The sequence below is a fragment of the Salmo salar genome, chromosome ssa17 (assembly GCF_905237065.1).
Source record: "Salmo salar chromosome ssa17, Ssal_v3.1, whole genome shotgun sequence".
In the NCBI taxonomy this organism is placed as follows: domain Eukaryota; kingdom Metazoa; phylum Chordata; class Actinopteri; order Salmoniformes; family Salmonidae; genus Salmo; species Salmo salar.
The window spans coordinates 76,598,198-76,612,921 of NC_059458.1; the positions used below are offsets into that span (position 1 = coordinate 76,598,198).

The following is a 14,724-nucleotide window of genomic DNA, read 5'->3' on the forward strand; positions in this document are numbered from 1 at the left end:
AGCTCTCTGTAATGATGTAGCTAGACAGACTACAGCTCTCTGTAATGATGTAGATAGACTACAGCTCTCTGTAATGATGTAGACAGACTACAGCTCTCTGTAATGATGTAGACAGACTACAGCTCTCTGTAATGATGTAGCTAGACAGACTACAGCTCTCTGTAATGATGTAGCTAGACAGACTACAGCTCTCTGTAATGATGTAGACAGACTACAGCTCTCTGTAATGATGTAGACAGACTACAGCTCTCTGTAATGATGTAGATAGACAGACTACAGCTCTCTGTAATGATGTAGATAGACTGACTACAGCTCTCTGTAATGATGTAGACAGAATACAGCTCTCTGTAATGATGTAGATAGACAGACTACAGCTCTCTGTAATGATGTAGACAGACTACAGCTCTCTGTAATGATGTAGATAGACTGACTACAGCTCTCCGTAATGATGTAGCTAGACAGACTACAGCTCTCTGTAATGATGTAGCTAGACAGACTACAGCTCTCTGTAATGATGTAGATAGACTACAGCTCTCTGTAATGATGTAGATAGACAGACTACAGCTCTCTGTAATGATGTAGACAGACTACAGCTCTCTGTAATGATGTAGATAGACAGACTACAGCTCTCTGTAATGATGTAGCTAGACAGACTACAGCTCTCTGTAATGATGTAGATAGACAGACGACAGCTCTCTGTAATGATGTAGCTAGACAGACTACAGCTCTCTGTAATGATGTAGATAGACAGACTACAGCTCTCTGTAATGATGTAGCTAGACAGACTACAGCTAACTGTAATGATGTAGATAGACAGACTACAGCTCTCTGTAATGATGTAGACAGACTACAGCTCTCTGTAATGATGTAGATAAACAGACTACAGCTCTCTGTAATGATGTAGACAGACTACAGCTCTCTATAATGATGTAGACAGACTACAGCTCTCTGTAATGATGTAGATAGACAGACTACAGCTCTCTGTAATGATGTAGACAGACTACAGCTCTCTGTAATGATGTAGATAGACAGACTACAGCTCTCTGTAATGATGTAGATAGACAGACTACAGCTCTCTGTAATGATGTAGATAGACTGACTACAGCTCTCTGTAATGATGTAGATAGACTACAGCTCTCTGTAATGATGTAGCTAGACAGACTACAGCTCTCTGTAATGATGTAGCTAGACAGACTACAGCTCTCTGTAATGATGTAGATAGACTACAGCTCTCTGTAATGATGTAGACAGACTACAGCTCTCTGTAATGATGTAGACAGACTACAGCTCTCTGTAATGATGTAGCTAGACAGACTACAGCTCTCTGTAATGATGTAGCTAGACAGACTACAGCTCTCTGTAATGATGTAGACAGACTACAGCTCTCTGTAATGATGTAGACAGACTACAGCTCTCTGTAATGATGTAGATAGACAGACTACAGCTCTCTGTAATGATGTAGATAGACAGACTACAGCTCTCTGTAATGATGTAGACAGAATACAGCTCTCTGTAATGATGTAGATAGACAGACTACAGCTCTCTGTAATGATGTAGACAGACTACAGCTCTCTGTAATGATGTAGATAGACTGACTACAGCTCTCTGTAATGATGTAGCTAGACAGACTACAGCTCTCTGTAATGATGTAGCTAGACAGACTACAGCTCTCTGTAATGATGTAGATAGACTACAGCTCTCTGTAATGATGTAGATAGACAGACTACAGCTCTCTGTAATGATGTAGACAGACTACAGCTCTCTGTAATGATGTAGCTAGACAGACTACAGCTCTCTGTAATGATGTAGATAGACAGACGACAGCTCTCTGTAATGATGTAGCTAGACAGACTACAGCTCTCTGTAATGATGTAGATAGACAGACTACAGCTCTCTGTAATGATGTAGCTAGACAGACTACAGCTAACTGTAATGATGTAGATAGACAGACTACAGCTCTCTGTAATGATGTAGACAGACTACAGCTCTCTGTAATGATGTAGATAAACAGACTACAGCTCTCTGTAATGATGTAGACAGACTACAGCTCTCTGTAATGATGTAGACAGACTACAGCTCTCTGTAATGATGTAGATAGACAGACTACAGCTCTCTGTAATGATGTAGACAGACTACAGCTCTCTGTAATGATGTAGATAGACAGACTACAGCTCTCTGTAATGATGTAGATAGACAGACTACAGCTCTCTGTAATGATGTAGATAGACTGACTACAGCTCTCTGTAATGATGTAGATAGACTACAGCTCTCTGTAATGATGTAGATAGACTACAGCTCTCTGTAATGATGTAGATAGACAGACTACAGCTCTCTGTAATGATGTAGATAGACTACAGCTCTCTGTAATGATGTAGCTAGACAGACTACAGCTCTCTGTAATGATGTAGATAGACAGACTACAGCTCTCTGTAATGATGTAGATAGACAGACTACAGCTCTCTGTAATGATGTAGCTAGACAGACTACAGCTCTCTGTAATGATGTAGCTAGACAGACTACAGCTCTCTGTAATGATGTAGATAGACAGACTACAGCTCTCTGTAATGATGTAGACAGACTACAGCTCTCTGTAATGATGTAGATAGACAGACTACAGCTCTCTGTAATGATGTAGATAGACAGACTACAGCTCTCTGTAATGATGTAGCTAGACAGACTACAGCTCTCTGTAATGATGTGATAGACAGACTACAGCTCTCTGTAATGATGGTAGACAGACTACAGCTCTCTGTAATGATGTAGATAGACAGACTACAGCTCTCTGTAATGATGTAGCTAGACAGACTACAGCTCTCTGTAATGATGTAGATAGACAGACGACAGCTCTCTGTAATGATGTAGCTAGACAGACTACAGCTCTCTGTAATGATGTAGATAGACAGACTACAGCTCTCTGTAATGATGTAGCTAGACAGACTACAGCTCACTGTAATGATGTAGATAGACAGACTACAGCTCTCTGTAATGATGTAGACAGACTACAGCTCTCTGTAATGATGTAGCTAGACAGACTACAGCTCTCTGTAATGATCTAGACAGACTACAGCTCTCTGTAATGATGTAGACAGACTACAGCTCTCTGTAATGATGTAGATAGACAGACTACAGCTCTCTGTAATGATGTAGACAGACTACAGCTCTCTGTAATGATGTAGATAGACAGACTACAGCTCTCTGTAATGATGTAGATAGACAGACTACAGCTCTCTGTAATGATGTAGATAGACAGACTACAGCTCTCTGTAATGATGTAGATAGACAGACTACAGCTCTCTGTAATGATGTAGATAGACTGACTACAGCTCTCTGTAATGATGTAGCTAGACAGACTACAGCTCTCTGTAATGATGTAGCTAGACAGACTACAGCTCTCTGTAATGATGTAGCTAGACAGACTACAGCTCTCTGTAATGATGTAGATAGACAGACTACAGCTCTCTGTAATGATGTAGCTAGACAGACTACAGCTCTCTGTAATGATGTAGGTAGACAGACTACAGCTCTTAGGCCGACCCATCTAGCTAATTACAGCCCCCTTCAAACCCACCTAGCGAATCACAGCCCCCTTTAAACCCACCTAGCTAATTACAGCCCCCTTTAAACCCACCTAGCGAATCACAGCTCCCTTTAAACCCACCTAGCTAATTACAGCCCACTTTAAACCCACCTAGCTAATCACAGCCCCTTTTAAACCCATCTAGCTAATCACAGTCCCGTTTAAACCCACCTAGCTAATTACAGCCCACTTCAAACCCAAGTAGCTAATTACAGCCCCCTTTAAACCCTCTAACTAATTACAGCCCCCTTTAAAACCCCCTACCTAATTACAGCCCACTTCAAACCCATCTAGCTATTTACAGCCCCTTTTAAACCCCCTAACTAATTACAGCCCACTTTAAACCCATCTAGCTAATTACAGCCCCCTTTAAACCCACCTAGCTAATTACAGCCCACTTTAAACCCATCTAGCTAATTACAGCCCCCTTTAAACCCACCTAGCTAATTACAGCCCACTTCAAACCCAAGTAGCTAATTACAGCCCACTTCAAACCCAAGTAGCTAATTACAGCCCCCTTTAAACCCACCTAGCTAATTACAGCCCCCTTTAAACCCACCTAGCTAATTACAGCCCCCTTTAAACCCACCTAGCTAATTACAGCCCCCTTTAAACCCACCTAGCGAATCACAGCCCCCTTTAAACCCACCTAGCTAATTACAGCCCCCTTTAAACCCCCTACCTAATTACAGCCCACTTCAAACCCATCTAGCTAATCACAGCCCCCTTTAAACCCACCTAGCTAATTACAGCCCACTTTAAACCCACCTAGCTAATTACAGCCCATTTTAAACCCCCTAACTAATTACAGCCCACTTTAAACCCACCTAGCTAATTACAGCCCACTTCAAACCCAAGTAGCTAATTACAGCCCCCTTTAAACCCACCTAGCTAATTACAGCCCCCTTTAAACCCATCTAGCTAATTACAGCCCACTTTAAACCCACCTAGCTAATTACTGCCCACTTTAAACCCACCTAGCTAATTACAGCCCACTTTAAACCCACCTAGCTAATTACAGCCCCCTTTAAATCCATCTAGCTAATCACAGCCCCCTTTAAACCCACCTAGCTAATTTCAGCCCCCTTTAAACACACCTAGCTAATTACAGCCCCCTTTAAACACACCTAGCTAATTTCAGCCCCCTTTAAACACACCTAGCTAATTTCAGCCCCCTTTAAACCCACCTAGCTAATTACAGCCCCCTTTAAACCCACCTAGCTAATTACAGCCCCCTTTAAACCCCCTACCTAATTTCAGCCCCCTTTAAACACACCTAGCTAATTTCAGCCCCCTTTAAACCCACCTAGCTAATTACAGCCCCCTTTAAACCCCCCTACCTAATTTCAGCCCCCTTTAAACCCACCTAGCTAATTACAGCCCCCTTTAAACCCACCTAGCTAATTACAGCCCCCTTTAAACCCATCTAGCTAATCACAGCCCCCTTTAAACCCACCTAGCTAATTACAGCCCCCTTTAAACCCCCTACCTAATTTCAGCCCCCTTTAAACACACCTAGCTAATTTCAGCCCCCTTTAAACCCACCTAGCTAATTACAGCCCCCTTTAAACCCCCCTACCTAATTTCAGCCCCCTTTAAACCCACCTAGCTAATTACAGCCCCCTTTAAACCCACCTAGCTAATTACAGCCCCCTTTAAACCCATCTAGCTAATCACAGCCCCCTTTAAACCCACCTAGCTAATTACAGCCCACTTCAAACCCAAGTAGCTAATTACAGCCCCCTTTAAACCCACCTAGCTAATTACAGCCCACTTCAAACCCACCTAGCTAATTACAGCCCACTTTAAACACACCTAGCTAATCACAGCCCACTTTAAACCCACCTAGCTAATCACAGCCCCCTTTAAACCCACCTAGCTAATTACAGCCCACTTTAAACACACCTAGCTAATTACAGCCCACTTTAAACCCACCTAGCTAATTACAGCCCCCTTTAAACCCACCTAGCTAATCACAGCCCTCTTTAAACCCACCTAGCTAATTACAGCCCACTTTAAACCCACCTAGCTAATTACAGCCCACTTTAAACACACCTAGCTAATTACAGCCCACTTTAAACCCACCTAGCTAATCACAGCCCTCTTTAAACCCACCTAGCTAATTACAGCCCACTTTAAACACACCTAGCTAATTACAGCCCCTTTTAAACCCTCTAACTAATTACAGCCCACTTCAAACCCACCTAGCTAATTACAGCCCACTTTAAACACACCTAGCTAATCACAGCCCACTTTAAACACACCTAGCTAATTACAGCCCACTTTAAACCCACCTAGCTAATTACAGCCCCCTTTAAACCCACCTAGCTAATTACAGCCCACTTTAAACACACCTTGCTAATTACAAGCTAGAACTTTAATTCAAATGTTTTACCTCCAACGTACAGGATGGCTCTAACGCAGCTAATTAGTATAAACAACATATTGTAATGATAGAAGATAATTAGTAGGAACAACACAGAGGAATTTAAATAAATAAAAAATCAGGCGATGAAGATTATTTAAAAGAAGAATAAGACACAACTTATTCTCTCTATCTACCCTGGCATGACGAACTCCCAAAAAGGCATTTTTACAAGGAGAGGAGGAAGACAACAGACTGTGTTTCGGATCAATCCTATTTTTTTAATTTTTTTATTTATTTATTTAACCAGGTAAGTCAGCTAAGAACAAATGATTATTTACAATGATCGCATACCCCGGCCAAACTCTAACCCGGATGACGCTGGGCCAATTGTGCGCCGCCCTATGGGTCTCCCAATCACGGCCAGTTGTTACACAGCCTGGAATCGAACCAGGGTCTGTAGTGACGCCTCCAGCAGTGAGATGCAGTTCCTTAGACCGCTGCGCCACTCGGGAACCCTTATATCATAGAGTTAGCTGCAAACCAATCACATATCATAGAGCTAGCTGCAGGTCAATTATATACCATAGAGCTAGCTGCATAACAATCATATATCATAGAGCTAGCAGCAGATCAATCAAATACCATAGAGCTAGCTGCATAACAATCATATAGCATAGAGTTCGCTGCATAACAATCATATACCATAGAGCTAGCTGCCGGTCAATCATATATCATAGAGCTAGCAGCAGATCAATCACATATCATAGAGCTAGCTGCATAACAATCATATACCATAGAGCTAGCTGCAGGTCAATCACATATCATAGAGCTAGCTGCAAACCAATCACATATCATAGAGCTAGCTGCAGGTCAATCATATACCATAGAGCTAGCTGCATAACAATCATATATCATAGAGCTAGCTGCATAACAATCATATACCATAGAGCTAGCTGCAGGTCAATCATATATCATAGAGCTAGCAACAGATCAATCATATACCATAGAGCTAGCTGCATAACAATCATATATCATAGAGCTAGCAGCAGATCAATCATATACCATAGAGCTAGCTGCATAACAATAATATACCATAGAGCTAGCTGCATAACAATCATATACCATAGAGCTAGCAGCAGATCAATCACATATCATAGAGCTAGCTGCAGGTCAATCACATATCATAGAGCTAGCTGCATAACAATCATATATCATAGAGCTAGCAACAGATCAATCATATACCATAGAGCTAGCTGCATAACAATAATATACCATAGAGCTAGCTGCAGGTCAATCATATACCATAGAGCTAGCTGCAGGTCAATCACATATCATAGAGCTAGCTGCAAAACAATCACATATCACAGAGCTAGCTGCAGGTCAATCATATACCATAGAGCTAGCTGCAAACCAATCACATATCATAGAGCTAGCAGCAGGTCAATCATATACCATAGAGCTAGCTGCAGGTCAATCATATACCATAGAGCTAGCTGCAAACCAATCATATACCATAGAGCTAGCTGCAGGTCAATCACATATCATAGAGCTAGCTGCAAAACAATCACATATCACAGAGCTAGCTGCAGGTCAATCATATACCATAGAGCTAGCTGCAGGTCAATCACATATCATAGAGCTAGCAACAGATCAATAATATACCATAGAGCTAGCTGCATAACAATCATATATCATAGAGCTACCTGCATAACAATCACATATCATGGAGCTAGCTACAGGTCAATCATATATCATAGAGCTAGCTGCATAACAATCATATACCATAGAGCTAGCTGCATAGCAATCATATACCATAGAGCTAGCTGCATAACAATCATATACCATAGAGCTAGCAGCATAACAATCATATATCATAGAGCTAGCTGCAGATCAATCATATACCATAGAGCTAGCAGCATAACAATCATATATCATAGAGCTAGCTGCAGATCAATCATATGCCATAGAGCTAGCTGCATAACAATCATATATCATAGAGCTAGCTGCATAACAATCATATATCATAGAGCTAGCAGCAGATCAATCACATATCATAGAGCTAGCTGCAGGTCAATCACATATCATAGAGCTAGCAACAGATCAATAATATACCATAGAGCTAGCTGCATAACAATCATATATCATAGAGCTACCTGCATAACAATCACATATCATGGAGCTAGCTACAGGTCAATCATATATCATAGAGCTAGCTGCATAACAATCATATACCATAGAGCTAGCTGCATAACAATCATATACCATAGAACTAGCAGCATAACAATCATATACCAAAGAGCTAGCTGCATAACAATCATATACCATAGAGCTAGCTGCATAACAATCATATATCATAGTGCTAGCTGCATAACAATCATATACCATAGAGCTAGCTGCATAACAATCATATACCATAGAGCTAGCAGCATAACAATCATATATCATAGAGCTAGCTGCAGATCAATCATATACCATAGAGCTAGCAGCATAACAATCATATATCATAGAGCTAGCTGCAGATCAATCATATACCATAGAGCTAGCTGCATAACAATCATATATCATAGAGCTAGCTGCATAACAATCATATATCATAGAGCTAGCAGCAGATCAATCACATATCATAGAGCTAGCTGCATAACAATCATATATCATAGAGCTAGCTGCATAACAATCATATATCATAGAGCTAGCAGCAGATCAATCACATATCATAGAGCTAGCTGCATAACAATCATATATCATAGAGCTAGCTGCAGGTCAATCATATACCATAGAGCTAGCAGCAGATCAATCATATATCATAGAGCTAGCTGCAAACCAATCACATATCACAGAGCTAGCTGCAGGTCAATCATATACCATAGAGCTAGCTGCAAACCAATCATATATCATAGAGCTAGCTGCAAACCAATCATATATCATAGAGCTAGCTGCAGGTCAATCATATATCATAGAGCTAGCTGCATAACAATCATACACCATAGAGCTAGCTGCATACCAATCGTATACCATAGAGCTAGCAGCATAACAATCATATACCATAGAGCTAGCTGCATAACAATCATATATCGGAGAGCTAGCTGCATAACAATCATATATCATAGAGCTAGCTGCATAACAATCATATACCATAGAGCTAGCAGCATAACAATCATATATCATAGAGCTAGCAGCAGATCAATCACATATCATAGAGCTAGCTGCATAACAATCATATTCATAGAGCTAGCTGCATAACAATCATATACCATAGAGCTAGCAGCATAACAATCATATATCATAGAGCTAGCAGCAGATCAATCACATATCATAGAGCTAGCTGCATAACAATCATATATCATAGAGCTAGCAGCATAACAATCATATATCATAGAGCTAGCTGCATAACAATCATATATCATAGAGCTAGCAGCATAACAATCATATATCATAGAGCTAGCTGCAGGTCAATCACATATCATAGAGCTAGCAGCATAACAATCATATTTCATAGAGCTAGCTGCAGATCAATCATATATCATAGAGCTAGCTGCATAACAATCATATATCATAGAGCTAGCAACAACATGGTCTGTTGGTTTGGGTAATGGACAGAGAGGGAGATGTTCTGTTATGGTGGCTGCCTGGCTGATCTGCATCTAAAGTTTGTGTGTGTGTGTGTGTGTGTGTGTGTGTGTGTGTGTGTGTGTGTGTGTGTGTGTGTGTGTGTGTGTGTGTGTGTGTGTGTGTGTGTGTGTGTGTGTGTGTGTGTGTTTGAACATCTAAAGCTGTGCCCTTGAGTTAGAGCCACATGACCTTAACAGCCCCAGTAAACACCACGGTCTTATAAATGGAATATAAAGTATGAAGAAGTTTCCTTGGGTAGAAAACAGACCTCCTCTACTTTATAAAGTATAAAATGTCCTTATAAATGGTTCTGTAAAGTATAAAATAGCCTTATAAATGGATCTGTAAAGTATAAATAGCCTTATAAATGGATCTGTAAAGTATAAATAGCCTTATAAATGGATCTGTAAAGTATAAATAGCCTTATAAATGGATCTGTAAAGTATAAATAGCCTTATAAATGGATCTGTAAAGTATAAATAGCCTTATAAATGGATCTGTAAAGTATAAATAGCCTTATAAATGGATCTGTAAAGTATAAAATAGCCTTATTATCACGACTCAGGGTATGACCCAGTGTCACGCCCTGACCTTAGAGATCCTTTTTATTCTCTATTTGGTTAGGTTAGGGTGTGACTAGGGTGGGCAATCTATGTTTTCTATTTCTTTGTTGGCCAGCTGTCGTTGTCTCTGATTGGGGATCATACTTAGGCAGCCTTTTTTTCCCCACCTTTAGCTTGTGGGATCTTGTATTTTGGTAGTGTGCTGTGTAGCCCTACTGAACGTTACGTTTCGTTTGTATTTGTTTTGTTTCGGTGTTCATTGAATAAAGAAAGATGTACACCTACCACGCTGCACCTTGGTCCAATCCTTCCAACAACGATCGTAACACCCAGATGCAGAAACGGGAGGCGGATAGTACAGTTCTCAGATTATTTATTAGAAACAGGGGGCAGGCAAAGGGCAGGTCGGCGGCAGGCAGAGGATCGTAATCAGGTCAGAGTCAGGCAGGCTCGGGGTCAGGGCAGGCAGAGGATCGTGATAAGGTCAGAGTCAGGCAGGCTCGGGGTCAGGGCAGGCAGAGGATCGTGATTAGGTCAGAGTCAGGCAGGCTCGGGGTCAGGGCAGGCAGAGGATTGTGATTAGGTCAGAGTCAGGCAGGCTCGGGGTCAGGGCAGGCAGAGGATCGTGATTAGGTCAGAGTCAGGCAGGCTCGGGGTCAGGGCAGGCAGAGGATCGTGATTAGGTCAGAGTCAGGCAGGCTCGGGGTCAGGGCAGGCAGAGGATCGTAATCACGTCAGAGTCAGGCAGGCTCGGGGTCAGGGCAGGCAGAGGATTGTAATCAGGTCAACGTCAAGCAGGTACAGGACGGCAGGCAGGCTCGGGGTCAGGGCAGGCAGAATGGTCAGAACTGGGAAAACTAGGAAATAGAACTAGAGAAACAGGAAGGCGGGAGAGAACGCTGGTAAGACCTGACAAGACAAGATGAACTGGCAACAAACAAACGGAGAAAACCAGAATAAATACACAGGGGATAATGGGGAAGATGGGCGACACCTGGAGGGGGGTGGAGACAAGCACAAAGACAGGTGAAACAGATCAGGGTGTGACACTTATAAATGGTGATGTAAAGACTCTTCCCCAATCTCCACATCAATCACATGTAAGCTTCTTCCCCCATCCCCCATCAATCCCTGTCTCCACCATTCCTCTCTGTTTCTCCCACTTATCCATCTCCCCTCTGATTCCAGTACTGTCTCAATAGTGTATATTGTTTACCAATATACTTCTATAAAATTATATATTTCCTTCATCCGGTCCCTGATCCTGCCGACTACGCCAAATGTGGCAATATTATGGATTGCCGCTGATCTTGGGTCAGTCTAGCCTTTTCCCCACTGATGGTAAAGAGCCCTTTCCCTGTGCCTCAGTTGGTAGAGCATGGTGTTTGCAATGCCAGCATGGTGTGTGCAACGCCAGGGTTGTGGGTTCGATTCCCACGGGGGGGCCAGTACAAAAAAATAAAAAATAAAAAAAATAAATGCATGAAATGAAATGAAATGTATGCATACACTACTGTAAGTCGCTCTGGGTAAGAGCGTCTGCTAAATGGCTAAAATGTAAAAATGTAAAGGTTAGGATTGGGGGAGGGGAAGCTGATCATAGAATCATAGTAACCAAGGGACATTTCTCTCCAGAGCTCTATATGACAGTTTATAGAGAGAAAGGAAGACACTGAATGCACACATTGTTAACACAATAAAACTGTATTACATTTGTGCTTAAAATTATTACAATACATTATTTACAAGCGTTGTTGTTGTCCTTCCTGAAAATAGACATCTCATGCAGGATGACACAAGATACCCTTATACAATAGCAAGCAGGAAGGAATCTTTCTGTTTCTGTACAACGACGATTTACAAATCAATCAATCCATTTTTGTGTGTTTCTTACTCCCATTGAGTTTTTTTGTGTTTATTAGTTAACTGTTGCCTTGTAAATGATGCTTCAGCATGGCTGCCCTTAATTGATAGTTGATCTCTTAAATTCAGCTGCTCGGTCAAAGTGGTACTTTCCTTCCAAGAAGGAAGGTTCACGGTCCCTCATAGCCAGCGCTGCATCCTAAATGCCACCCTATTCCCTATGTAGTGCACTACTTTAGACCAGAGCCCTATTCCCTATATAGTGCACTACTTTAGACCAGAGCCCTATTCCCTATATAGTGCACTACTTTAGACCAGAGCCCTATTCCCTATATAGTGCACTACTTTAGACCAGAGCCCTATTCCCTATGTAGTGCACTACTTTAGACCAGAGCCCTATTCCTTATATAGTGCACTACTTTAGACCAGAGCCCTATTCCCTATATAGTGCACTACTTTAGACCAGAGCCCTATTCCTTATATAGTGCGTGACTTTTGGCCAGGGCTCCATATATTCCCTATATAGTGCACTACTTTAGACCAGGGCTCCATATGTTCCCTATATAGTGCGTGACTTTTGGCCAGGGCTCCATATATGAAATAGGGTGTCATTGAGGAAACACATCGGAGTAACAATTAACCTAACGCTCACAGACCATGTGACCGGCAAAGTCTTCATTGAAGGCAACTTGCATCTGCGCTAGCTGACAGTACAGCCTTACGTACCAGAAGAGAAAGCGCCAGGCTACTCCCATCTAGCCACAACTGACTGAGAGTTAAAACAGTGATTAAACTAGTGATTGAAAGAATTCAAGTATCAGCATGTTGAAGAATGATATTTCTGCATTAATGAATTGGGACCACAGGTGATCAATATTCAAAGCACTGAAAGCTTATCAAATAAATGAAATAAATACAGTCTACAAAAAGTAACCCCCCCCCGATACCCCTAGAACCCCCCACCCCCTCCCCACCCAGACCCAGTGTGAGAGCACAAACCAAAAGGCAGGCAAGGCCTTAACAAACGTGAGAATTCCCGCAAAAAATATCCAAGCCCCCCCCCTGCACTAATTACAAGCCACTCCATAGGACCACAGTCCGGAATTGTCAGTCTTCCAAGGAGAGTCCAAATGAGAGTCTATAAAACAACATGGAGAGCTTTCCCGAGCTGAAGTGATCCGATGGTTGGATTGTGGTTGAATTGAAGTTGTTGCGGTTCGATTTAAAAAGAAAGACACCTATTCAACCTGAGATCTGATGGCGACGTGCTGTATCTCTGTAGTTCTCTCTTCCCTGCCTTTCCCGGATCGGGTCAGATAGTCACTTGGGCCCTAGTGGAGACTGAGTCATATGGGTTTCAGACACTGGGATCTTGATTGTTTAGGTTCTCCCGTGGTCCCCCAGAGAGGAATAGGAGGGAGGGATGGATATTGGGGAGGGGGAGGTGTAAGTATTTATGTCTCTTTTTAGGTGGGGGGGGCGAAGGTGGATTGGGGTGTCATTGTAAAGCCAGTGTTTGGCTGCTGGGAAGAGGCAGCATCCTTCAGAACACAAACAAAGTCAACTTTTGTACATGTAGTCCATTGTGACCTTGTAGGGGACTCCCTCGCCTCCTCCTCTGACAACCCTTAGTCTCTATGGCTATTCTGTACAGCGGAGAAAGGGTCCCTTCCAGGTTGAAAGTTGGTTGTTAGTTGGTTATATACACATTAGGGATCTGACTTTGGAGAGGAAGAGAGAGAGAGAGAGTAGTAGTAGTGCTTTTGGTGTCTGATTGGATGGCTCTCCTCCTCCTTCCTTCAGTCTGATTGGATGGCTCTCCTCCTCCTTCCTTCAGTCTGATTGGATGGCTCTCCTCCTCCTTCCTTCAGTCTGATTGGATGGCTCTCCTCCTCCTTCCTTCAGTCTGATTGGATGGCTCTCCTCCTCCTTCCTTCAGTCTGATTGGATGGCTCTCCTCCTCCTTCATTCAGTCTGATTGGATGGATCTCCTCCTCCTTCCTTCAGTCTGATTGGATGTCTCTCATCCTCCTTCATTCAGTCTTATTGGATGGATCTCCTCCTCCTTCCTTCAGTCTCTCTCTGCTCTCCTCAATCACATCACCCCCCCCCCCCTCTCTCCCACCCGCTCTTCATCTGGAGTCAGCGAACCTGCGGGGCGTACCCCTCCTTCATCAGCCCCTCCTCGTAGTCCGTCTGACACAGGATCATATTGTTCTTCAGGAAGAACTTATCTCCCACACAAAACCTAGAGAGGGAGGGAGAGAAAAGAGAGAGTTTATTGAGTTTCATTTTTGAGTTGTTTACTTGTATTTTTTTACAGGGACAGTGGACGTTAATCAACGTTTCAGTAAAAGTGACGGTTTTAGCCAGCCGGCTAATTTTCAACCGCAGTCCCTGGGCAGGTTATTAAAAACATTTACAATAACAATACAGATGATCATTGAGCAGTAAGCACACGCAGAGCAACATAGGACAAGCAAGACATAGCATACAGACAGAGCAACATAGGACAAGCAAGACATAGCATACAGACAGAGCAACACAGCCCAAAAAGCAACAACACAAAATCCATAAAAGCAACAAAGTGTTTCCACACCTCACAAGTTACAGACAACAGACAACATGGAAAGCGGCAATACACAGCTAGGGATTATGTTCACAAATCTGATTGGCCTTTAGCTTCATGTTTTTTATGTGAAGGTGTGATAGGTGGTGCAGTTCTGTGTGTCTGATGGGAGGGT

At 42.4% G+C, this 14,724-nt stretch overlaps 1 protein-coding gene across 6 annotated transcripts in view; it reads right to left on the reverse strand.

The window, feature by feature from the left end:
* Positions 1-13,443: 13,443 nt before the first annotated feature.
* Positions 13,444-14,724, reverse strand: part of LOC106609845 (LIM domain only protein 3) — a 139,617-nt gene continuing 138,336 nt past the window's right edge. For all 6 annotated transcript variants that reach the window (XM_045700169.1, XM_045700170.1, XM_045700171.1 and 3 more), the window contains one exon: positions 13,444-14,228. In XM_045700169.1, coding sequence (XP_045556125.1) covers positions 14,123-14,228 — 106 coding nt within the window. In that variant the 3' untranslated portion in view covers positions 13,444-14,122. The remainder of the gene's footprint in view (positions 14,229-14,724) is intronic.